Source organism: Oncorhynchus gorbuscha, linkage group LG17 (genome assembly GCF_021184085.1).
Source record: "Oncorhynchus gorbuscha isolate QuinsamMale2020 ecotype Even-year linkage group LG17, OgorEven_v1.0, whole genome shotgun sequence".
Taxonomy (NCBI): domain Eukaryota; kingdom Metazoa; phylum Chordata; class Actinopteri; order Salmoniformes; family Salmonidae; genus Oncorhynchus; species Oncorhynchus gorbuscha.
Window position 1 is genome coordinate 34,005,009 of NC_060189.1, and position 27,026 is coordinate 34,032,034.

General features: G+C 40.6%; 1 protein-coding gene across 2 annotated transcripts in view; it reads right to left on the reverse strand.

Annotated features, from left to right (window-relative positions):
* Nucleotides 1-12,218: 12,218 nt before the first annotated feature.
* The window catches only part of prkd1 (protein kinase D1), a 60,478-nt gene continuing 45,670 nt past the window's right edge, over nt 12,219-27,026 (reverse strand). For both annotated transcript variants that reach the window (XM_046309579.1, XM_046309580.1), the window contains exons 9-19: nt 23,758-23,881; nt 19,760-19,837; nt 18,958-19,246; nt 18,633-18,685; nt 18,126-18,198; nt 17,746-17,852; nt 17,328-17,489; nt 16,729-16,827; nt 15,615-15,882; nt 13,809-13,894; nt 12,219-13,433 (exon numbers count right to left, since the gene is read on the reverse strand). In XM_046309579.1, the coding sequence (XP_046165535.1) occupies nt 13,191-13,433; nt 13,809-13,894; nt 15,615-15,882; nt 16,729-16,827; nt 17,328-17,489; nt 17,746-17,852; nt 18,126-18,198; nt 18,633-18,685; nt 18,958-19,246; nt 19,760-19,837; nt 23,758-23,881 (1,582 nt within the window). In that variant the 3' untranslated portion in view covers nt 12,219-13,190. The remainder of the gene's footprint in view (nt 13,434-13,808; nt 13,895-15,614; nt 15,883-16,728; nt 16,828-17,327; nt 17,490-17,745; nt 17,853-18,125; nt 18,199-18,632; nt 18,686-18,957; nt 19,247-19,759; nt 19,838-23,757; nt 23,882-27,026) is intronic.

Sequence of the window (27,026 nt, forward strand, 5' to 3'; positions counted from 1 at the left end):
TTAAAAGTAAGATGGAATTCATTAAGGGAATTAAATTAGGATTTTCGTTTAAAAAAAAGAATAATTTTCCCCCATTGCTTTTCACATAGGAACAATTACTTTGATGGTGTTTTACTTGCCATCTAAATGATACAGTTTATAGGTTTTGGAAGAAGCTGGTTTAGGAGAAAATGTTCCACCCTTTTTAGGAGATGTTATTGTGAGTCTTGTGTTTGGAGTCGATGCATTACTTGACAGCACACTGTATATGTACACTATACTATAAAATAAACATTACAAACAGCTTAAATCAATGTTGTTTCAATATCATTTTTCAATGTGTTGTGACATGGAATCTATGTGGAAAATACATTGGCTTTGAAAAAAGTAATACACTTTTGTTTTGAGGGTAAAATTTCAACCACAGGATTATGTCATCATCGTAACCAGGGTTGGGGAGTAACAAAAGCCGGCGATTGTAATCCGTTACATTACTAGCAAAAAATATCGTAATCTGATTACAGATACTTTTGACAAACTATATGATTACTTGGAGGATTACTTTTCAATTCAGAAAGGATGTTTGCAAAAACAAATCTGACACTTCTCTGTTTTCTCAATGACATTCAAATCAGCATTGAAAAAATCTGAAAGTTTATGTTTGTTCCACCTGAGCGAGTTTGACAAGACAGAGACCACTATGATGACACACCAAATGTGTTTGATGGATTGCGGATAGGAGCAGGAATAGGCGTTTGTAGGCAACAGTCATTTTTTTACTAATAAATTATATTTACAGTACCAGTCAAAAACTTGGACACACCTACACATTCAAGGGGTTTTCTTCATTTTTTACTATTTTCTACATTGTAGAATAATAGTGAAGACATCAAAACTATGAAATAACACATGTGGAATCATGTAGTAACCAAAAAAGTGTTAAATAAATCAAAATATATTTGAGATTTGAGATTCTTCAAAGTAGCCACCCTTTGCCTTGATGACAGCTTTGCACACTCTTGACATTCTCTCAACCAGCTTAACCTGGAATGCTTTTACAACAGTCTAGAAGGATATGCTGAGTACTTGAGTACTATGCTAAGTACTCGTTGGATGCTTTTCCTTCACGCTGCAGTCCAACTCATCCCGAACCATCTCAATTGGGTTGAGGTCGGGTGATTGTCGAAGCCAGGTCATCTGATGCAGCAATCCATCACTCTCCTTCTTGGTCAAATAGCCCTTACACAGCCTGGAGGTATGTTGGGTCATTGTCCTATTGAAAAACAAATGATAGTCCCACTAAGCACAAACCAGATGGGATGGCATATCGCTGCAGAATGCTGTGGTAGCCATGCTGGTTAAGAGTGCCTTGAATTCTAAATAAATCACAGACAGTGTCACCAGCAAAGCACCCCCATACCATCACACCTCCTCCTCCATGCTTCATGGTGTGAACCACACATGCGGAGATCATCCGTTCACCTACCTTGTGGCTCACAAAGACACAGCAGTTGAAACCAAAAATCTCAAAACAGATTTCCACCGGTCTAATGTCCATTGCTCGTGTTTCTTGGCCCAAGCAAGTCTCTTCTTCTTATTGGTGTCCTTTAATAGTGGTTGGTTTCTTTGCAGCAATTCAACCATGAAGGCCTGATTCATGCGGTCTCCTCTGAACAGTTGATGAAGCATTTATTTGGGTTGCAATTTCTGAGGTTGGTAACTCTAAGCAACTTGTACTTTGCAGCAGAGATAACTTTGTGTCTTCCATTCCTGTGGCGGACCTCATGAGAGCCAGTTTCATCATAGCACTTGATGGTTTTTGTGACTGTAGTTGAAGAAACTTTAAAAGTTCTTGAAATGTTCCATATTGACTGACTTTCATGTCTTACAGTAATGATGGACTGTCGTTTCTCTTTGCTTATTTGAGCTGTTCTTGCCATAATATGGACTTGGTCTGTTACCAAATAGGGCTATCTTCTGTATAACACCCCTACCTTGTCACAACACAACTGATTGGCTCAAACACATTAAGGAAAGAAATTCCACAAATTAACTTTTAACAAAGTACACCTGTCAATTGAAATGCATTCCAGGTAGCGACCGCATGAAGCTGGTTGAGAGAATGCCAAGAGTGTGCAAAGCTGTCATCAAGGAAAATGATGGCTATATTTTGATTTGTTTAACACGTTTTGGGTTACTACATGATTCCATATGTGTTATTTAATAGTTTTGATGTCTTCACTATTATTCTACAATGTATAAAATAGTAAACATTAAGAAAAACCCTTGAATGAGTAGGTGTGTCCAAACTTTTGACTAGTACTAGATGTATATATCTTATAAATGCTTCAGGAGCTCAAATCGACTTTCACTCTCCATAAGAACCCAAAATATAAGTTTGTTTAACTCCAATGTTTGTAAACATTGTAAATGTAACTAAACATTGTTTAGCCTCATAATATAGCCTCATAAACAATCATGTTGATATCATGGATGGTCAGTCCTAGCTCTGTCTATTAATCTGAGAGTGGTTACATTTCTCCAGGCCCATTCCTCAGCTTTTTACCAAAACAGAGGCAGGTTGGCCATTTTGTTATGTTTCATCTGTAGACCTGCCCTTTAAAACAGCTGCATATTATCAAGATATTAAAGTGTCACTAAAAAAGGTAAACAATTGGCCTATAGCAAATGCAGCATATGGCAGTCATTTTTCACATGTAAATAGCACTTTTCAGTAGCGCTCAAAGCAATCCATTCCATGAGTGCAGTATTTATTTTCAAACTCAAATCAATGAGCCCAATCAGTCCTACATGACAACAAAATCATAATCAACAGAGTAGGGCTGGCTAAGCGGTCCTTAGTTTGGGTTTATGCTCAGGTAAAGCAATTTGGCTAATCTATACTTCCATATTTCCAAGTCCTATTCTTATATCATATCCTGTTTGGCCCTGTCCAGGGTTATCATCGGATGGGGCCACAGTGTCTTCTGACCCCTCCTGTCTCAGCCTCCAGGGGCTAGGGTCAGTCTGTTATATCTGGAGTATTTCTCCTGTCTTATCCGGTGTCCTGTGTGAATTTCAGTATGCTCTCTGTAATTCTCTCTTTCTCTCTCTCGGAGGACCTGAGCCCTAGGACCATGCTTCAGGACAACCTGGCCTGATGACTCCTTGCTGTCCCCAGTCCACCATGGCCGTGCTGCTGCTCCAGTTTCAACTGTTCTGCCTGCGGCTGTTCTGCCTTGACCTGTTCACCGGACGTGCTACCTGTCCCAGACCTGCTGTTTTCAACTCTCTAGAGACAGCAGGATGCACAGAACAAAGCAGCAAGGATTGTTTTAAGGTGGAGATATGGTTCTTCTGTTGCAGTCATGCGCAATGTTCTTGGTTGGTCATCAATCGATAAGATAATTGAAAGGAATATGCTTATTTTATTTTATAATATACATAATTTAAAACGGCCAAGTTCTATTCACAATGGTATTCAGTTGGTAAGAGACAGACATTCCGTAAATACTAGGAATAGATTGTCCACCATCTATGAGTTGTCCAGACAGAAAAGAAAAATAGGCAAAAGAACATTTAGATTTAGAGCAATAAAGAAATGTAATAAATTAACTGAGCAAACCAGAAACCTTTCAATATATACATTTAAACAAGTAAAAAAAATGTTAATAAAGTAACATTTAACATCCATATATGGCCAGCTATGTAAACTTTAACATTGACTTATCATACAATAAATGTTGTTCAATTGGTAACATATATTTTTGTCTTCTTCTAGTGCTACTTATGGGTAAAGTAATCTAAAAGTAACTGAATGAAATCAGATTACGTTACTGAGTTTAGGTAATCCAAAAGTTACGTTACTGATTAATTATTTTAACTAGTAACTACAATGGATTACATTTAGAAAGGAAGCTACCCAACCTTGATCGTAACCAATTTTCAACCTAGACAGACCTAGTATAAAATATTTTGAATTTGTACCTTTTTAAAAAATGTCAGATTTTCAACGTAATACTCACTATAAGAAATGAAAAAACAATAGGTTTGGCAGCCCCTCCTACTGAAGAGTTGATCTATCTACAAGCTATCACTGCGGTGTCCCATCCAGGATTTTAACCAAGCCCAGCCCTGCTTAGCTTTGATATGTCACTGACTATTACCAATGTGCTATCGTGAGAATAATTGTTGAGAAATCTCCACTTAATAGACTGTTGCTATCCAAGTCATTCCAAAGGACAGGTTCAACAGAACAAATGAAATGAAACCATCCTTTATCAATCATGTACAATCAATGATGCTATTTAGGCCTATATAGTATTTGGGAAGTCATCAACAGCTATTGTTTCAATTCAGCCCAGGATTCAACGAAAGAATTGACAATACATAATAAGCCTAGGGATTCAAGCTCTGGTTGATTTTAAATGGATATCTACAAGTTAATTAATAAATATGTTAGACTCACGTCTCCATCTCAAACAAAAATAAAAGTTAAACAACATGATTAAATCAAATCAAACTGTATTTAAAGTTCATTTGCAGTTTAATTTGATTCAATTGAGTCTTATTCTTTAATCGAGATTTTGGTAGAAATAGAGACGTGAATCCAACATATGAATTATTAATTTGTAGACAAACTGGAATTAAAGCCAGACTCAGTGGCACAAATAGAGCTATCAAAGAAGAACATACACACATTCGCATTCATCTCAAGTTTGAGACACAAAGGAGTTCCTCCATCTTATTTAGGTAATCACACACAGGTCAGTCAAAAGCCTGTCAAACTCAGTGGGTAGGGAGAAACTACACTAGCACTCAAGAGCAAAAAAGAATGCCTGGAAAATAAAAATGGATATGTTATTTTGTATTTTCAAAGCATTCTTATTCGACACAGGATATGACATATTTTCATTTCACTTTTGATTCTACAGATTATTCTCATGAACTCTCTTCTATAAAAGAGACATGTTCAAACGTTACGTGAACATGTGACGAAACAGAAACTGCTATCCCGCTGTACATGATAAGCTGATTGTATGTTTTTGCTTCTTTTTTTCCTTCAGACAAATTCACCGAGGTCCAGCTCTCATCAACATTCTACTGCCTGTGAAACCAAACCAGTATCTGACCTACATTCCCCGGCAACTGGCACGCAGACGGATAATTCATCCGAATAAAATAGTTCCGTGATATAACCATTGACTGACTGAGCAGGAGATAGAGAGTGGGTGGACTGACAGACAGAAACGGCACATCAGTGACACAAAGAAAGCTGCTCAGAGTGCTAAGTACGCATCTTAACATGAGCAGGCCCAGCCCAGTTAGAGTTAAGACCAATATTTACATTCCTCTCAATTGCTAATTAGAAGAATAACATGCTTTGGAGAGGAAGCATGATCAACAGACAGCACTAAGGGAAGACCCGGGTAGACCCGTGTAGCGTAGAGGAACACTAACATTGACCTGCTGTGTCCATGGATTGCCAGAGAGGAAGGTTTGTTAAAACCCTAAACCTGACTCCCCCTGCCAAGGCTGTAATCCCACTAATCTCCACCATTATTGCCCAAGAACAAGCAGAGACTCAGCAGCTAGGCATCCAATGCCTGTCTCCCTCATTCCCAGCACAATGCACCCGCTTGCTTGGTCAGTCTGGCAAACCACTCTTAACGCAAACACACAGGGACGTTGCAGTGTTGGTGTTGTGACCGCACAGAGTTTGCTGTAGTGGTGGTGGACGTTGTTGGTGGGGGCAATAAGGGAAATGCTTCCCTGCTCGACCACTTCTGCTCCTGGCCCCTTGCGTGCAAGGCAGGGTGTGCCCATTGATGCCAACTATTACATTTCAGACACAGAGGGGCTTCTCGCTCGCCCGGGTGGCTCTGCACTGGCAGCCGGAGAGAGAGAGAGAGAGAGAGAGAGAGAGAGAGAGAGAGAGAGAGAGAGAGAGAGAGAGAGAGAGAGAGAGAGAGAGAGAGAGAGAGAGAGAGAGAGAGAGAGAGAGAGAGAGAGAGAGAGAGAGAGAGAGAGAGAGAGAGAGAGAAGTGATGACTCAGAATAACTTAGTCCAACAACTTCTAGGAGAGTACGGTGGAATAATCAGGGCTTTTTTTTATCTATAGACCTATCTCTCTCTCTCTCCTAGTCAGAGTCAGACACAGAGACATTTTGCAGCAGAGTGAACGTTGAGCGATCAGCACGGAAATTCTATGTGAGCCTCTTAACTACTCTGTTACCAAACAGCTAGCAGTAACATAACAAACAATGATATGAGCATAAACAGGCAAAGTGTGAAATCCCAGGCAAACAGACCTTGAGGGAGACGGGAGAGAAAGCCTGTGAACATGCGTATGTGAATCTGTCTCAAGATGAATTGACAGGAAAATTGCTTCATGACTTCAGATTTTCTCTACCCGCACAAAGACAATAGCCTGCAGTGGATACAGACAACAGCACATTTGTGTTTGGCCTAAATAAGTTCCCATGATGCTCTCTGGCACAGTGAGGTGCAGCAAGGTTGATCCCATCCCAGCCCCTATCCCGGGACCCCGTTTTCCGCACCGGTAACTCCCTGACACTTCCATGAACCATGCACTTGAAATGTTGCACAGTAATTGATGTTGATCCTAGCATGTGTTCAGACTCCACTGCAAATTAAGACGGAAAAGGTTATCATAATATTTAGCTATCCTAATTTGTAGAACTTGAACTGCTCCCTATGGGGGCATCCAGAGGATACATTTATTGTTTTATGTTTAAGTTTTGACTAAGGGGATGGCAATATTGCTGAAATATTAAAGAGAGTAGACACTCCAACAATCATTTGGCAGCCTAGCTGTCGGGACGGAGGGCTGACCAGGATGTGGAACAAAGACTTCGGCCCTCCAACTCCAATATCTGAAGGGCTTCTCAGTGGGTGTGAAGCAAAGTGCAAGGTTCAGCTTAAAAAAAATGTGCCGTTGTGTATTGTGTGCCCCTCCCCTTACCCAACCCCATTTTAACAAACCTCAGGCTCCATCTAATGGCATTAGGTATTCCATCTGTGTATTCTACGAAGTTCTACTAATTGTAATAACTAATTGTCGTTATTAGATTAAAAACTATTTGGCACTCTTTTTCCAGAACTAGGGCATAAATTACACAAGCATTGAGAGAGTAAATGGATTCAGGGCCATTGGAGGAGTCATTTTATTTAGTTGATTCTGCTGAATAATTGGAATGAATGGAATGTTTAATTGATGTAATATATTTTGATTGAGAACATCCCGTGTGGAGTGTGTGATTTGTAAGGTTATTCATTCAATTTGTCTCAATGTCAGGTCCTTTAGTTGAGCTATTTCTGGTTTCAATTGGAACCCAATGTCTATAATACTTTAGATATGCATTTTATATATTCCTTGTGCACCACCTAGCAACATCTAGGGCTATAGTTATTGGAAAAGCATGTTTCATTTGTGAACCTTATATTAGAATATATTTCCTCTTCTGCAGACAAATAAATAAATAGGCCTATTCCATGCAAGCATGTGTGTTGTCATATTGTACTTCATATTTCAAATGCAAACAGGTTAAAACATCATGTTTTTGTTTCCCAATAAAGTGGCAATGGGTGTATTATGTATAAAGACAGATCCCTATCAAATGTCGTCATTTTCAGGAAGTTATATGCCGATGGGTATAATAAAAGCTTCATTTATTTATTTAATCTTTATTTAACTAAGTCAGTTAAGAACTATTTCTTATTTACAACGACGGCCTACCCCGGGGCCAAACGCGGACAACGCTGGGCTAATTGTGCGCAGCCCTTATGGGACTCCCAATCACGGCTGGTTGTGATACAGCCTGGAATCGAACCAGGGTCTGTAGTGACAGTTTTAGAGCCTATATCTAAATTACATAGAGTTAATAGCTGTATAGCAGACATCAACAGATGCAATCTATGACATCGGCTAATAGCACAGGCCTACAATCGTACAATAGGCATACAGTGAGCTCCAAAAGTACTGGGACAGTGGCATATTTTTGGTTGTTTTGGCTCTGTTCTTTACCCCAACAAAAGTAACTAACCTCCCGTTATTGTAATGGTAAGAGGTTAGCATGTCTTGGGGGTATGATATTTGTGAGTCTGTAACTTTCTCATTCATCATTATTCGCGATTCATTCAGGACGATCTGCAATCATGGTAGCATCCACATTAATGTAGAAGTGTTTAGAAACATAGAAACATATTCTATTCTTATTTACAATAAAAGTGACTCAAAAATGTCACAATACGTTATTTACCATTTATTTATATTGGGCTAAAGCAAATAGCAAATGCATCCAACGAGTTTGTGGTCACAAGCTTTATGTATCATTGCATGCTAGGAATATGGATCAATACTAAACGTTTGACTACTTCAATACACATAAGTGAATTTGTCCCAATACTTTTGGTCCCTAAAATTGTGTGGGGGGACGGACGGACGGACGACTACGTACAAAATCTACTGTAATTTCAAAATGGTTCACCCAATTTGGATGAAAGTCCCTTCAATTAAAGCTGACCGTCTGCACTTCAACCTCATAGTCATTGTACCATTTCAAATATAAAGTGCTGGAGTACAGGGCCAAAACATTTGCCACTGGCTCAATACTTCTGGAGCTCACTTTATGTATGTCTGGGTGCAAGTTGTTGACATGAATTAGGCCTACAAAGGAAACGAAAGAAGATGACTAAAGCTTTCATTAGGCGAAATAAAGATATTTCTTCTTTGTGATGGGCTATTTATAGCGGAGTTAGTTTCGCTTGAAAAGTTGCCTCGTGCTGTCGTTGCTCACTGGCCGGTGCAGCTACGGTTGTTGTAAGGAATGTGTTTGGATTTGCAGAGTGACGGAGGGCAGAGTACAACTGCAGGTGTACATTCTTGAGACCGCAACCTGCTATCTACTCAACACCACGCTATTCCGCGCGCTTAATGGGTTCGCTTCGTCCGCATGGGCTCATGAGCCCAGGCGCTATAGTCAAGGCGCTCATAGGGAAACAACAGATCTATAAATGTACGCGTGTTGTTGTGTCAAATAAACACCAACGGACGCATTAATGGTCACCAAGCATTCTATATTCAAAGTTGAGAAACTCTTTTCAAATGACCCTTTGGGACCGACATGGAAAGGAAAACAGTCCTGACACAAAATCAATATCAGAGGAGGAATCAAAGCCATCACTAAACGGTGCAGGGAGAGAAAGACAGACCACCTGCTGTAGTTTAGTGTAGCCTAGCCTACATGAAGAAGTGTCGTTTGGTTGGTAGGTAATGTTCTCAAAATGGACATGCCTTCCTCGTCTTGCAAATGGATGTTTTATTTGAACAATTCCACATTTGACGATAAGGACGTTTTGTGGCTATTCATTTACTCTATGCATGTAGAGTCTTTAATTTGGTTGTTTTCTGTGTGCAAACATGGAATTGGGTGGAGTAGAAGTATTTGTGTTTTCTTTATTGTCGTCTTACAGAAGTACAAAATAATGTAGATGTGGTAAACTGTTCTTACATTTGTTTTCCTATTGGTAGAATGATTTGTGCCAACAGTGACAGGATGAATAAACGAGTTACTAAGGCAACAATCCCATGTTTTCTCTGGAAACAGAACATATGGTTTATCATCAGTAGAACTTGTGATTACTCATTAGCATATCGACTACATTTCTTCTCCTGCAAATCCATCATACAACCCGCTAGAAAATAAACGTTGTCGACAGCTCTCTTCTATTTTGAATAAAATGTGACAAACCTCTGCAGTGCAAACAGAATATGCAGATGAAGCTAATACGTGACTTTTATGTGAATTTGATTGATTTGTGTGTTTTTGCAGACACGGGGCCATTACAGATGAGGGCTATTCTACGTGACATTTTCAGTCACTTGTAGGGCCTATAAATTGTTTCCGTCCTTTGCATCGTTTTTTTAATGTTTTTTTTTTACACTTTCCCGGTTTGATTTGATTATCATTATTGAGATGTCTGTTTGGTTCTCTTTTATTTGGTTTGCGCGCGCGCTGTGATTACGACTAGACAATGACACCATATTACAATTATTGTTCATTTGTGGCTTTTTCCCGCATAGAAATATAATTATCATGTTATAATTGTGAATGTAGAGATTTTTTTTGTGTATTAGGAAATCTTATTTAAAATTAATTGTATGAATATTAGGATATTTAAATAACAATAATAATAATAATAATAGTATTTTAATAACAGCAACACAAATAACATTGTTAATAATAAAGTAGCCTAATAATAATAAATACAATCAGTTATTATTTAGAAATAATATTTAGAAATAATATTTAGAAATAATAACACTAACGATAATACAGTTGCTAATAAGAACCATAGTAGACTAGTACATTAAAACATGTCATATTGAACATTTAGGCGTTTAATTAAATCCTCCGGAGACCATTGCTTGACTTGGGCAGGAGCTCACCGGAGCTGAGTACCAGCACCTCACATTTTCTACTGCTTGAGCTCCAGTTCCTCTAATAGAATATTAGCTCAAAAGTAGTGTGGCGCTCCTGAACCTAAATAAAAACAGTAACGGCACCCAAAATGAGTACCGGAACCTATTTCAGTCCAAGTCAAGCACTGCTGAGACTAAATTGTAATTTACTTTGGGTTATACAAGCGATATCGTGCATAATGCACACCCAAAGTAGGCTATAGCCTACAGCTATAACAATTGAATATCCTTCCTTTCCAAATATGTATTGCTGTATTTTCATGGGCTCTTATTGGATATAGGCTACAGTATGCTATTTGTGATATGTTTGTAATAATGTTCTTAATAAGTCAATGATCCTAATTAATAATGCGTTCAAAAGCCAACCTTATCTTATGAAGAGAAGAGGGCTGCTGCCTTTTTCTCTCTCTCGATAGGCCACATAGCTAATGATGATTTTGCAAATCTTTAATCTAATCAGGCATCTATAGCTTTCAGATGGCAAGGTGTGAAACCTCTTCCGCTATTTGGACAAATATGCGGGGGACGTGCACACAGATTGCCTACTACATTCGTTTATGTTCAACAGAAATATGAAATAAAGCAAATGAATGGCGCTGCATGGTTATCATACTCTCAAATGAATTTGGTCATTTAAGTTTATGGTAGTTTCAGTAGACCAATATTACAGAGGGATGCACTTCGCTCTTGTTGAGTTAATAATGCTGTTTCGATAGAAATATAGGCTACATGGCGTAGTGTTAGCAAATTATTTTACTTGAAGTATTCACTGCCGTTCTTAGTTTTTGCAGTTGACTATTTGAGTATAGCCTACAATGGTACGCAAATCTGGGGCAAGGCCGGTACTTGTTTTGTCAAAATATAATATTGTTTTTGTCATGCATGGATTGCATGGGGCTAATATCAACACATATTTGTTTTCATTTAGTGTATTTCTTAATTTTGTATGTTTTTCTTGTGGCCCTTGTTGTCCAAATAAACACATAATAGGTATACATGGACACTGATTCATTGGCTAAAACTGGAAACATGTTGTATTGAGCGCCATCTCCTGGTAGAATAGAAATGGTTGTACATTCAACCGTGCGTGTAACTTCTAAATGTGCCTGTATAAACCACCTACGTGTTCTTTGCCTTTGCCTCTACGGTATGAAATGGATAACTTCGATACTTGAAATAATACAAAATAACATATCTCGCTTTTTAACGTGATTATGTATCAGTCCCCTCAAATTAATCACCCAACCGACCTAGGCCTTTGTCTATACGTCAAATCAACCATCCAATTTTGATTGTCCTCCCTCTCAATCAGATAAACGCAATCTCAACATGGATCTCCAAGTGAATAATGGTTTCGCTTACATCAGCGCCATTCAGATAATGTACATATGGTTTTGTCTCACCTTTAGCTTTTACTTTCCCTTTCCAGCTTGAGTGTGTGTGTGTGTGTGTGTGTGGGGGGGGGGGGGGGTCTTATGTCCTCATCTTTCTCCATGATTCTCCCATTCTCATTCTTCATGCAGTCCCCCTAAACTACGGATGAAGATGCAGCGTGAGTACGGGTGACAAGTTTAAAATAACGTGCAATTTGTTAACAATGTTCTTAAAAACTCGTGCCCAGTATCCTAAAAATGTAGGGCAGAATAGAAGGCATTAGGCGATGAATAAGGGTGTATACTGAAGCAAACTCACAAATAATAAAAAAAAAACTGAGTTAGTAAACACTTCAATATCTGCATTGAAACATCTTTATTTAAATATGTAGCCAGAGAAAATCATTTCTTCCCTGCAGGCAATAATGCATTCAAGGCTGGTTGCAATTGCGCAAAGAGCACAAGCATACTGTACAGTAGCCACATACGATTCAACATTCAGCATCACATCATGAACAGTTTCAACACTAGACTAGAAAAGCAGCTGTTGACGAGGTCAGATGCTTACAGGTATTCTACCTTCACTGTTTCTCTGTATCCAGGCCTCGGGATTCTGCCTCCACACACATCCAGCCTACATTGGGGTATCACCCCCCTCGGTCTTTGTCTTTCCACCATCCAGCTTTACTGGTTTTCTGTGAATTTTCATCATACTTTAGTAATACTACTAGTAATAGTAGTAATAATAATAATATCCGTTCTCACTGAGTAGCACAGGTTTGTCCTGAGCTCTCTCGTTGGGTTGCACCCAATCACATAATTTAGTTTTGACTAAATCATTAGGCTTTTTTTTTTGGGGGGGGGGATTGGTTTCTGCTGTTGACTTCAAGTGGAAATTCACTCAAAAACTAGTCCCAAAATGTTTTGGATGTCAGCAGTCAAGTTTTCAAGATATTGGACATTCAAGAAGCAAAGTGTCCCCGGCCACATCATCACGAAAAATGCTTTTTTGAAGTGATTGGTTGCTGCTGTTGACTTAACATGCAGTACACCTGGGTGATCCCTCATACCCAGAGTATTACAGTATTAGTCATTAGATTCACTTACATTAAGCAGTAAGGCAATACACCTGGTTGACTGATATACAGACTATTGGAAATCAGAATCTTTGTTCATTAGGCAGTTAGTTTAAAGGCAGGGTTTCGAGCTCCTAGTTCCTGGCTGGGAGTGGAGGGGTCAGTCAGTCCGTTGTGCTGTGGTGTGTTGTGGAGGGAGTGAGCAGGCTCTTAAGGGGGCGGTAGCAGCAGTGTACAGTACTGCAGCATGCTGACTCTTAATGGGGCAGCAGCCCAGCGTTTACACTATTGACCCTGATGCTGAGGGCCGTCATGGTGTCCGCCTCCTCCGCCTCCACCCCCTCGCTGACGTCGGCGTGCGGGTTGACCAGGTGGGCAGGGTACGTCAGGCCGTGCTGTTCGGCGTGGCGTTCCCAGCGGGTGTCATCGCTCTCGTGCGTGATGTAGCGCTGGTGCATCTTCCACTCTAGGCTGCGCAGATCCAGCCACATTTGGTAGTCCTGAGAAGGACATCATTAGCAGAGGGGCACAGTAGTTAGCATTAGCCTACGGCATCAATTGTTTTCATGTGATTGTGTCAATTGGGTTTTAAATGCGACTTTTTGCAGCTGTTGGAGGACAAACTCCTTTCTCACATCTCTCTTCCTGTAGGGCATACGTGTAACCACTTGCTAAGAGACTTGTCCAAATGTATTAACTCTTCTTACTCCTTGGTGATATATACAGTACCTTTTTTTATTTTCTACATTGTCTTTTAAATCTCTCATTTAGAGATGAGCACTATCTTACCTGTAGCCACGGATGGCTTAGAGACTTGTTTACAAATCTGTAATAATGTCTGTTAAATGTCTAGTTTAGTTCAGAGTAAGGTTTACCTGTAACCATGGATGGCTGAGAGATGTGTCCACGCTGTAGCGCTTCCTCATCTTGACTTGCAGCAAGTTATTAATGAGGTCAATTGCTAGAACAACAAAGCAGGCTGTCAGAGGATAACTCATGGTGGGAAACCTGGAGGATTTAGCGCAGGCCCCTTTCAGAGCCATGTAAGGGCTAATGAGCAAAGCAAACATCATGTTAAGATTATTTCAGGGGTCATGGCTCTCTGAGCCCCAGTTGGGATTCTTGACCTTGAGGCCCTCTATAGTACCAGGGATCGCTTGGCATTATGCACATGAATAGGCAGCAACAAGAATTTATTCTCTCTCACACACACACACTATTTCTTTCACACACGCTCTCTCTCTCACACACACACACACACACACACACACACACACACACACACACACACACACACACACACACACACACACACACACACACACACACACACACACACACACACACACACACACACACACACACACACACACACACACACACACACACACACACACACACACACACACACTCTCTCTCTCTTTTTTTATTTTCTATGGTATATCTTCCACAACCCAGCCATCCCTTTGAGATCGGTTCAGTCGGCCACCCTGCAGAGGCAACTGATAAGGCAGCGGGTTTACTGGGTGACCTGCAACTGCTGGGAGAGGAGGTGGTGGAAAACCCCGGAAGTCCTGGCACAACAAACAAGAATAAAGTATCTTAGGCTGCTGGAGAGATTCCTGGAGGAGGTCCAGGAGGCACTGTCTGAGCTGGTAAGGGGGGTGTTTGAGCAGCCAAAGGGAGGGACACCAATGTTTCCGGCATTGCAGGTGACTGGGGACTGGCAAGGGGGTCTGGAGGACTTGTTAGATTTTAACACTCCGAACCTGGGGGAATTTGATGGGGTGGGAGATAAAGTCCTCTACAACCTCTGCATTAAGGTAAGGAACATTAGCAGCCTAACAGGAGTGAAGGAACAGCAGTGGCAGGTGGTATGTGGGGTGGAGAGTATGGTGTGTTTTAGATGGAGGGGGCTCTACAAACCCCCAGTACCAAAGAGGTCAGGGGACCTCCAGTGGAGGGTTCTACATGGAGCCCTGGTCATTAACAGCTGGTTGGCACGGGTTGAACCGGGAGTCGGACAGGGGTGTCCTTTCTGTTTTATGAGTGAAGCTGTGATTCATGCGTTTTCTGTGTGAGCCAGGTTAATGTCATTAATATCTGTGTGAGATGTTTAGGGGTGGGTTTTACTGTTGCGATGTTTATAATGAGATACGGGTATTCGGAGAAGGCCAAATGTGTTTTGTTGAATTTTCTGTTTGCTCAGGCAAAGTTGGCTATTTGGCTAACAAGGAGGAACAGGGTCAAAGGTGGAGGGATAACAGACCATTTACTATTATTTAATGGGATGGTCTCTGCGTGCCTTAGGGTGGAATTTGAGTTCTATAAAATGATAAACAGTGTGGAGATGTTTCAGGAGATATGGTGTTGGTGGGGGCTGTCTGTACAGCTGGGGAAGATTATTTGTATATACGGTTGTAGAAGTGGTGAGGTTTTTGGCCATTGTGATGTGAGGTGTTGTTTTGTAAGGTGAGTATGGTATGCAGTACATGAGATATTTTAGTTTTTTGTTTTTGGGGGGTGAGGTTTTAATGAAATGAGAATGTTTCATTAAAGAAAAGACAAAAAGTCAAAGAGTCTCTTTCTCTCTCTCTCATACAACTATATAAAATGTTAGTTTTACAGTAATGCAGTTATCGCAGTAATGCATGAGTCATTGCTGCTCGACAGACACCCACCTTCCTGGGACACCTTCTTCCAGGGGTTGGGTGGGTACATGAAGTCAGCGTTCTGGATCTGGTCGTGAATGTCCTCGTCCTCGTTGAATGGGAAGGTACCACTGAGGCTGACGTAGATGATGACCCCCACAGACCACATGTCCAGGGAGCGGTTGTAGCCTTTGTTCCTTAGGACCTCAGGGGCCAGGTAAGCCGGAGTGCCCACCACTGACCGACGGAAAGACTTTTCTCCAATGATGCGGGCAAAGCCAAAGTCGCACAACTTCACCTGAGACACAGATAAGTTGCGCCTCAAATGAGGTGTGTCTCTATTTGGAATAAGGTGTAGTTTGAGACACGGCCACGTTTGAAGGTCGACTACAACACAACCTCCCGCTAGTCAATCTTACGCTGCCACAGTGTTCACTCAAACACAGTGGTAATGCAGGGTTCCACACGAGAGGAACAGTACTCTAGTTGTCTAGCCAAACGTAGACTTGTGTTGGAGAAAGCTAATTCATAACATCCTGCATTTGATCCACCTACACAGTTTGTTCCAGACATTATAATGATCAGCTGGCAAGGTTTGCGCAAAAGGCAAATTATCACTGTCTGTTTTAACATGGACATGATATGGTCTACATTCGATTTACTGTTGCTACAGAATGTCATCAGAAGGTTACCAAAACAGTGACTTCGGCAAGACTGCACAAGATGGCAGTTCTTAGCAGTGTGATGATGCCAGTGATGTTGGCAGAGCATATTTTGGGAAATGAACAACAGATATACAAGAACAGACTCTTTCCTTTTCAGAAAATATTTGCTGTAAATAACACAAATGTCATATATTTTTTAATACCCATCAGATGCCTGGAAATTCCTAAAGGGCAGTGACTCAGAGTCCATTTCCACCTGGCAGGGAGGATACAGTACAGTACAGGACTATGAAGAGAAGGGGGACCATCATTGGAAGTGTATCATTAAAATCAAGAGGATAGAACACTGTAGTGGCACTGAGCGTGCAGTAGCCATAATCAGCCACTTTATCTTAGAGGAGAGATTACATCTGTTTATGTCTGTGAAATTGATGTTTCTGTTTTGGCTTGTTTGGAGGCTGAGCTGGAGGTTTTCTTACTTGTGGAAAAGCGTCAGAGGACGCCAGCAAGACGTTCTCTGGTTTGAGGTCACAGTGGACGATGTTCTTGAAGTGGAGATGATGAAGAGCCTGAAGAATCTAAAATATGAGGTGAAACTAAATTATTTCTTTGGCTTGTTATTTTTTTTATTATAAGGGATTATAAAAAATATAAAATATAATATGGTAATTTGCAATTATATACCACAAAACACCATATATATGGTATATAATTTGCAATTATATACCATATATACATTACATGTCATAATTAAATGTGCAACAACACATGATTAAACACACATTATCATCAGAAAAATACATTAAGCATTCCTGTAAGCCACATACATTATAGTCATTTATCCAAAGCAATTTACAGGAGCAATAGTGGTTAAGTGCCTTGCTCAAGGGCACGTCAACGGACTTTTCACAGTCTGCTCTGGGATTAGAATCAGCGACCTTTCAGTTATTTGCCCAACGCTCTTAACTGCTAGGCTACCTGCCGCACTTCACTGACTTTGTTTGTATACAGCATGTGTCACTGCTACTGCACGACTGTTCATTGTCTGCAAGCAACAACGCTTGTCAGCCAGGCTTACCTGTGAGACAAAGAATTTGGTGATGCGTTCAGGCAGCCTCCCCTTCTCACTGGACAGGATCATCTCCAGCATGTCTCCATGGAGCTTCTCCATGACGACGAAGACGCGCTCCGGCGTCTCAAACATGCACTCCAGGTTCACTACCCCAGGGTGATGCAGGTTCTAGTAAAGAAACACAGGAAGCATTTAATGGCAGCAGGCCGAGAGCTTGACAAGTTCTCCAAACACCCACTGTGACGGCATGATAACTACCTCATTTTTTACATTATCTACGTACTGACAAAATATCAAGAGCCTCGCTCTATTTTTGTCTTTAGGTGTTGTTTTGTCATGTGCTCCATGTAACGTGTGTCTGGCAACATCTGATAAAAATGTTTCATAGGAGCACACTGGGCCATGCATGCCGATGTGTGTTTACCTGAAGGATGGCGACCTCATTGCGTAGCTGGCTCTCCTGCTTGGTGGGGAAGCGTAACTTGTCAATGATCTTAATTGCTACATCCCGACCAGTTTTTCGGTGCTTTCCTGTGGTATGGAGACATTATATTATGGAGGAATCAAAGTCAAGTTACATGTTTATGCAGGTGTGACTTCTTATAATTAATGATTATCTCAAATACTTTTGATCTGATTAATAGCAATGTATATGTATGACTTAATACAATATACACACCTCCTTGGTCATGCAAATATTTTGTTAGGATAAGATCAGGAGAGAATTGATATCAAGGATGTGTTCCTCATTTATATATTTTTTTTACAGGTTATCGGTGTGACAAGGTGGTACAAATGCATCACCTCCATAAACAATCCCAAATTGCCCCGATCCTAGGACTTCATCCGGGAATATCTGATACACTGAGCTGATATCCTGTAGGTGTAAAAATCCAGTCAATGGTTTAAATGAAAGCTTCAAGTGTATACTGTCAGAAATAAAATACTTGTCTACAATCACTTTTATCTCTTCTCATCTGGCAACTTAATATCCACTAATCCCATACACGTCTGGAATACTTTCCCAGAAATACAATTATAACCAGTGGTACTGTGACTAATTATTGACAGTAGCTATGGCAACTGCTTCGATGAGTGGGTAATCAAAATAATCACCATTTGAGCTACTTAGGGGATGATCTCAACTCAGAAATCTAACTATGCACGAGGAGCAGACATAAACTAGATGTGGAGCCAATGTGACTATAAATGTACCTTCCATTACTGCAATATTAGACACACTAAATCTGAGTGAAAATGTAAATAAATCCAAAGGCTCGTTCAAATAACGTAAGACCAAATCCTACTTACCACGTTCTCTTGAATCTGGCAGTTGGACACTGAAATGCTGATGGAAACATCATCTGTTGGTGTAAGAGGTGTTAATCATATCTTTAAGAGTATTTTATACTATAACCTTGAGTGTTCCTCCCTAGTGGTGAGTAGGTTTGCCAAATTCTGGGAACTTTCCCAAAAATTCCCAGTCTTTGCGGAAATCCAGCTTTACTTGAGAAAGTTACCAGAATTTTGCAACCCTAGTGCTGAGTAAGACACTGTTGCTTCCATTCAAATCCATTCATTTCTATTAGCTTTAATCTATCCCAGAATCGAGTCAATTCATTCTGCTTATACATACTGTGGCTACCGTGGCGTGACCCGTGCGACAGTCCTTTTGAGATGGCGGGCATGAGGGCGTGCTGGATGGCGATCTCCCACATACGGGCGACGTCCGGCCCGACCCCACTGACCAACATACTGCCGTGGGCCGACATGCTCCCCGGGCCCTCGGGCCTCGCCAGGTTCTCCCCTACGTAGTAAACCAGACTGGCTGTAGCGATCTCAAAGCAGTGGGCGTTGGAGCCCTCAGACAGCAGGTTGAAGGTCTTGGCTGGGTCCAGAGACAACACCTCTGACAATGGAATTTCCTGCCACACAGCAGAGGTAGTATTGCTCTTTGCTGTTTGAGGTCGAGGTCAAGTTACTGTAAAGAGCTTCGTGACAACAGCGGTTGTAAAAAGGGCTTTTTGAAATAAATGTGACTGATTGATGTAGACACTTAATTAACAGTAGTGGTTAGAGTATTTATATTTCAATCTGATCAATGTGTTGATGGTCCAGGCTGCCTATTTCTTGCCACTACAAATGACATTATACCGTAAATCAATTCTCCAGCGATGTTTATATGTTTATATGCAACCTGCTTATCTGCTTATCATCTCTATTAGCTTTAATCTATCCCAGAATCTAGTCAATTCATTCTGCTTTAATCTATCCCAGAATAAAACTGCATGCGCTTGTTAATCTTGTTTTATTCATACCCATAATGACAGTAAATTTGTTTGCATTAACTTCTAGTTCTTGAATTTCACTCACTCCTAATAATAATCTATACAACATACAATTTCAATTGATCGATTTCAAAACAGTTGATTTCCAACCTTGTAGTATTTGCTTCCTGTGTCATTCTGGAAAAGCGTGATGCATTTGCTGTCCAGTCTCCAGTAGTGTCTTTTCCTCTGTAGTGGAAACAGATCGAGAGCGTTGTTAACTACCGCTGTCACAGACTGGGACAACATTCCATATGTTCATGGTGTGTTCCATCTCTGGGGGTTCCCCATCTACTATGCATCTATTATGCCGTAGGTCAGTGCCCATAGCAGATTGGAGGAACTTTTTTTGCTGGTGCTAGAGGTAAACTCATGAAAAACATGGATGCCTGGTGAAGAACAAATGGTCGAAACTTTGTATCAACAAAATCACCTGGGAGATTGAACAACAGATTGGAGAGGTGCCCATGTTCTTGTAATACAGCTGAATTTGACACTTTGCTGGTCATTATTTATCAAACAATCACACACACACGAATGGAGCATGTATTAAACATGGGCTGTTGGTTGGCACATACTGTGCAGTACTCTATAGACCTACAGTAACACAGTGTTGGCTCACAGTACAAATACTGTCTTGTGAATAACCCTGTAACAAGTACCACAGTGTTGGCTCACAGTAATAACACTGTCTTAATAACCCTATAACAAGTAACAGTGTTAGCTCACAATAATAGCACTGTCTTAATAACCCTGTAACAAGTAACAGTGTTAGCTCACAATAATATCACTGTCTTAATAACCCTATAACAAGTAACAGTGTTAGCTCACAATAATAGCACTGTCTTAATAACCCTGTAACAAGTACCACAGTGTTGGCTCACAGTAATAACACTGTCTTAATAACCCTATAACAAGTACCACAGTGTTGGCTCACAGTAATAACACTGTCTTAATAACCCTGTAACAAGTACCACAGTGTTGGCTCACAGTAATAACACTGTCTTAATAACCCTATAACAAGTAACAGTGTTAGCTCACAGTAATAACACTGTCTTAATAACCCTATAACAAGTAACAGTGTTAGCTCACAATAATAACACTGTCTTAATAACCCTGTAACAAGTACCACAGTGTTGGCTCACAGTAATAACACTGTCTTAATAACCCTATAACAAGTAACAGTGTTAGCTCACAGTAATAACACTGTCTTAATAACCCTATAACAAGTACCACAGTGTTGGCTCACAGTAATAACACTGTCTTAATAACCCTGTAACAAGTACCACAGTGTTGGCTCACAGTAATAACACTGTCTTAATAACCCTGTAACAAGTACCACAGTGTTGACTCACAGTAATAACACTGTCTTAATAACCCTGTAACAAGTACCACAGTGTTGGCTCACAGTAATAACACTGTCTTAATAACCCTGTAACAAGTACCACAGTGTTGGCTCACAGTAATAACACTGTCTTAATAACCCTATAACAAGTACCACAGTGTTGGCTCACAGTAATAACACTGTCTTAATAACCCTGTAACAAGTACCACAGTGTTGGCTCACAGTAATAACACTGTCTTAATAACTCTGTAACAAGTACCACAGTGTTGGCTCACAGTAATAACACTGTCATAATAACCCTGTAACAAGTACCACAGTGTTGGCTCACAGTAATAACACTGTCTTAATAACCCTGTAACAAACCACAGTGTTGGCTCACAGTAATAACACTGTCTTAATAACCCTGTAACAAGTACCACAGTGTTGGCTCACAGTAATAACACTGTCTTAATAACTCTGTAACAAGTACCACAGTGTTGGCTCACAGTAATATTACTGTCATAATAACCCTATAACATGTACCACAATATTGGCTCATAGTAATCTTAATAACCCTGTAACATAGGGGTTTTTAAACTTTTTTAGCCTGGGACCCAAATGTGAAATTATTTGGTTTCCTGGGACCCAAGCTTAGGACAATATGCAACTATACGTAAATATCGGTAAATTTCATTGTCCTTATGCCTAAAAAAATGCAATATAGACGAAAACAAATAACAATGAAATACCCATAAATAACTTTTCATGTTTATTTTCATCATTAAAAACACTCTTACATACCTGTCTAGGTTGAAACTGTTGCTGTTAAAATACAATAAATAATTTAATTCTGAACTGGAATAAACAGATTGATCACATCCCACAGATGTATAACAGAACACACACACACAGGCTTTTTGATCGTGCATCCCTAAGTAACAGCACAGATGGAAAAATTCTGGCCTACTGTACATCTTACTGTATAAATTATTGTTGATAGAAAGTCTAGGTTTGAACTGTTGCTGTTGAACTGTTGCTGTTAAAGTTACATTTTTTAAATTCTGAACTGGAATAAACTGATTGATCACATCACACAGATGTAGACCAGAAAACACACAATCCTAATCAGAGGTGTGTGGCTGGTTGAAGTTTTCAACAAGCAGGTCTATTCTGGGCTCAGTTTTTGATAGTGCATCACTGAGGTCATGCTCAGCATTGACACTGTTTCTGTACTTGAGAACCCTGACTTGCATAGTTATGTGGAGCCAAACTGGATCAGAACATATACTGCTTTCTCAGTCAGGCAGGAGACTGCTTCCTGCTGCAGATGAGCAACCCAGAACTGTGTGAGTGTTTGCACTTCCCCACACAAAACACATTGTGGGCGCTCCTCGTTATTTCTCAAAGTTTGTATGAAAGAGACAAAAAGTAATCACTGTATTTGCGTTTCATGACGATTGAGCTCAGTCAGAACTTGTGGCTAGCATGAGTCCAGTTCGTGACAGCGGTGAGTGATGGCGAGTGGGAATAACAAGGCAGTGGCTTGAACGACAGCGCTGCAGCATGTGGGTCGCGGAGTGATGTTCAGCAAAACTGCAGGAAAAATATCCGGTAAACCGCGAGGCACACGGGCATCTCCCTCTTCCTCTCCCACTCGCGCAGCTGCCAAACTGAGCAGACACCGCTGCTAAGCAGAGAGCGCACTGAACAGAGAGCGCAGTTGCACTTGGCCAAATAAATTCCAGTAATTAATTAAATAATTATACATTTACGTCGCCCACCCTTAACACGTCCGCAACCCACTTTGGGTACCGACCAATAGTTTATGAAACGCGTCTGTAACAAGTACCACATCGTTGGCTCACAGTACTAATACTTTTTAATAACCCTGTAACAAGTACCACGGCGTTGGCTCACAGTAATAACACTGTCTTAATAACCCTGTAACAAGTACCACAATGTTGACTCACAGTAATAACACTGTCTTAATAACCCTGTAACAAGTACCACAGTGTTGACTCACAGTAATAACACTGTCTTAATAACCCTGTAACAAGTACCACAGTGTTGACTCACAGTAATAACACTGTCTTAATAACCCTGTAACAAGTACCACAGTGTTGACTCACAGTAATAACACTGTCTTAATAACCCTGTAACAAGTACCACAGTGTTGGCTCACAGTAATAACACCGTCTTAATAACCCTGTAACAAGTACCACAGTGTTGGCTCACAGTAATAACACTGTCTTAATAACCCTATAACAAGTACCACAGTGTTGGCTCACAGTAATAACACTGTCTTAATAACCCTGTAACAAGTACCACCGTGTTGGCTCACAGTAATAACACTGTCTTAATAACCCTGTAACAAGTACCACAGTGTTGGCTCACAGTAATAACACTGTCTTAATAACCCTGTAACAAGTACCACAGTGTTGGCTCACAGTAATAACACTGTCTTAATAACCCTGTAACAAGTACCACAGTGTTGGCTCACAGTAATAACACTGTCTTAATAACCCTGTAACAAGTAAAGTCTATCATTCCAACAGCGGGAAAATTCAATCGACAATCACAAAATACACATACACAAAACATACAAGACATTAAAGAAAAACAGCACAGAAAAGATGATCAAGTCTATAAAATATTGTCAGATTAGTGTTGCAAAATTCCAGTAATTTCCCGCAAATTCTGGTTTCCAGTAATCCTGGAATTTTGCCACTCTACATAAGATTGATTAGTTGATGTGACAAAAATACATTAAGACAATCAGACTTACCAGAGTGTCTTTACTGGTGAAGTGCACTAGCCAACCTTCCTTCATGACATTACTGCTTTTCCTCTTGGTGTGTTTGACTGACTGGACCACTCGCATCAGCGGGATGTTGTTGCTAGTAGATGGGCTTTGGAATGAAGGGAGTCAAACATAAAACTCTGGCGGTGTGAATGCTTTTCTTAACATTAGGACTCAGTTAGGGTTATGGCCAATGTTCCCTTTAATTGTTTCGGCAATGAGCAAATTTCAGGTCTGATGAGCACAAGCTGTGTGTTTACTGTGAACACTGAGGCTGTACCCGCTTCAGGTTACAGTTTAACTGTGAACACTGAGGCTGTACCCGCTTCAGGTTACAGTTTAACTGTGAACACTGAGGCTGTACCCGCTTCAGGTTACAGTTTAACTGTGAACACTGAGGCTGTACCCGCTTCAGGTTACAGTTTAACTGTGAACACTGAGGCTGTACCCGCTTCAGGTTACAGTTTAACTGTGAACACTGAGGCTGTACCCGCTTTAGGTTACAGTTTTATCAGCGGCCAAGTAGGCTACTGTGGCTATTTGATCATAACGTAGGACTACCAGAGTGGCCTGCCATAAAAAACAATGGAGAAAATGCATCACATAACATTTGTCACGGATCCCCCCGGTACTGCTGCTCATTCTGTTTACCAGTTCCGGAGGTCTATGTCACCGGCCTTCTAGGCTTCACTGAACGGGATTCATTATCATCAACCCCAGACTGTCTTGTCTGATTACACACCTGGTTCCCATTTCCCCTGATTAGAATGTTATATATGTGCCCTCTGTTCCCTGTCTTTGTCGGTTATTCTTTCCATGTCCGTTGGTTCTGTGAGTACCTATGTTGGTGTAGCTGTTATGCTGCGTGCTTTATATATTGTGTATTACGGGTATCGTCCCATGTCGTTCAACAAGGTTCACCCTAGCTCTTTGTTTGGGTACAGCCCAGTGTTTTTGTATACATGTTTGTTTTTGGAGTATTAAAAACCCCTATTGTGTATTCCAGCGCCTGTTTCCAAATCCTTTATACCAGCGTGACAACATTTTAACATGGAAATGGCTGTTCTGTCATTCAGCCTACAGTAGCAGCCAATGTGTGGTGTTCAATGTAGGCCTACATTGAAAAAAACATGCAGGGTTTGACATTAAACTGTTCTTCCACTTGTCCTTCAGACAAAGAGGTGACTGAATATGTTGTGTTGTTTGATGCAAGAAACCGCTTTACAAAATAAAATGCATTTTTATTCCCATTATTACAGAGAATCAAATTATGTTACCCTCTGACTATTGGCTACTTAACACTCGAGACCTTGGGGTTAAAGGGGAACTTGGGCTCCCGAGTGGCACAGCGGTCTAAGGTAACACTTCTCAGTGCTAAAGGCATCACTACAGACCCTGGTTCGATCTCGGGCTGTATCACAACCGGCTGTGATCGGGAGTCCTATAGGGCGCCACACAACTGGTCCAGCTTCGTCCGGGTTAGGGGAGGGTTTGGCCGGGGTAGGCCGTCATTGTAAAATAATCATTTGTTCTTAACTGGCTTGCCTAGTTAAATAACGGTTAAATTATTCAAGCTTGTCTCAAAATACAACACTGCCCATTTAAGACAAAAAAAAGATTTATACCTGACTCGCTTTTCAAAGATGTTTAGAAATGTACATATTTTGTGCTATTGTAGGAAGAAATCACTCCCCTACTGCTGACTACAAATGATCTATAACTGGGCTGATAACTCACTAACTAGCAAAAGATATTAACAAAATGTGTACACATGGCTACATGCAGCTCTTGCTTTTATCTCCAAACAAACGCATCTACTCATGACCGCTCATGCTGTAAACACAGTCCAGTTAAAAGGGAATGGTGCAGCTCCATATATGGGAATGGTTTATTTGCAAATTGGCCTACTGCAGCTCTGATTGGTTATGTCACACCGGTCTGCATAGAGTACGAGTCATGTATGTCAATGCACTAAAATCCTACTCTGATGCGTTCTGCCTACAACAAAATCTCTTGCATCGTTCGTTTTGTTTCGGTATGTTGCATTGAAAGTGGCTAATATTGTGTTGATTCGATCACAATTATCACAGTAAAGAGTCAAGATCACTTTCTGAGTCAAAATGCAAGACGAGAGCTACCGCTCAGATTATTATTTTTTTTTACATTACTTAATAAACGTAAGCCTATGCAACATTAACCAATTCAAAACAGTACAGATGCAGTATTACTTATTATTGCACAGCGGTTTGAGTGAAAATGTAAATAATTAGCTTTTTATTTTACTGGGCTGATGGTGCCTGCATCTGATGATCAGTCTCAGTGGAGGGAGAGAGGAGCAGACTGAGGGTCCGTCTCTCAACATCCCTCCACTCTCCCTTCCTTCCACTGACACTGACCAAAAATGTCACGTGTCTTCCAGCTGATTGTGAAATTCGAGCTGCACCTCATTATTTCTGCCTCATGTACAAATTCATGTTGTTACTCCTATGAAAAGTGAAAGTGAAATATTCCTCAATTAAAAAAGACCCAAGCCATTTATAATAACAATGCAAACCTATCGATATTTTCCTACTCATTCATTACTGATTGTTGTAGCACGGAGTGGAAATAGGAAGAACACACATTTTATGGTTTATAAAAGTGTTGAATACAGTGTTGACATGGCTGAGTAAGAACTTACACTCAGTCATAAAAACAGCAGCTCTTTTCTTTATTCATTGACAGTCTCTAGTCATGGTTTTAAACATTTTGAAATCCCATAGTATCAACTTTTCTGTAGCTTTCTTTTATGCCTGCTAAGTTACTGCAGACACGGTAATCTGAACCATCTGATTGGCCAGCGGTAGGCCTGTAGTGCACTTGATTTGCTCTCCGGTCCCGCCTACCCGGGGCGTAGGGCAGCTGACAGCCCGAGACAAAAACATTTTTAAAGGCTTTATAGTTGGCTTTTTTACAGAAATGTTTGGAGATCAACCAGTCGATCGCGACGACCGGTTGGTTACCACTGCTCTAAAAAGTTGAGTGAACTTCAATCTCGTGCTTCTCTCTGCGAACTGACATCTCTTCTGATCGCGCACGTACACGGCAGTCACGGGGCTACTGCGCGCAGCTTAGAGGGAACATTGGTTATGGTGTGGACATGAAGCTAAGGTAAGGATAGAACCGGGATGTGGACATGAAACAAGGGTTAGGGTTGAACCGGGATGTAGACATGGTAGACATGAAGCAAGGGTTAAAATTGTGGTTGAGGCCAG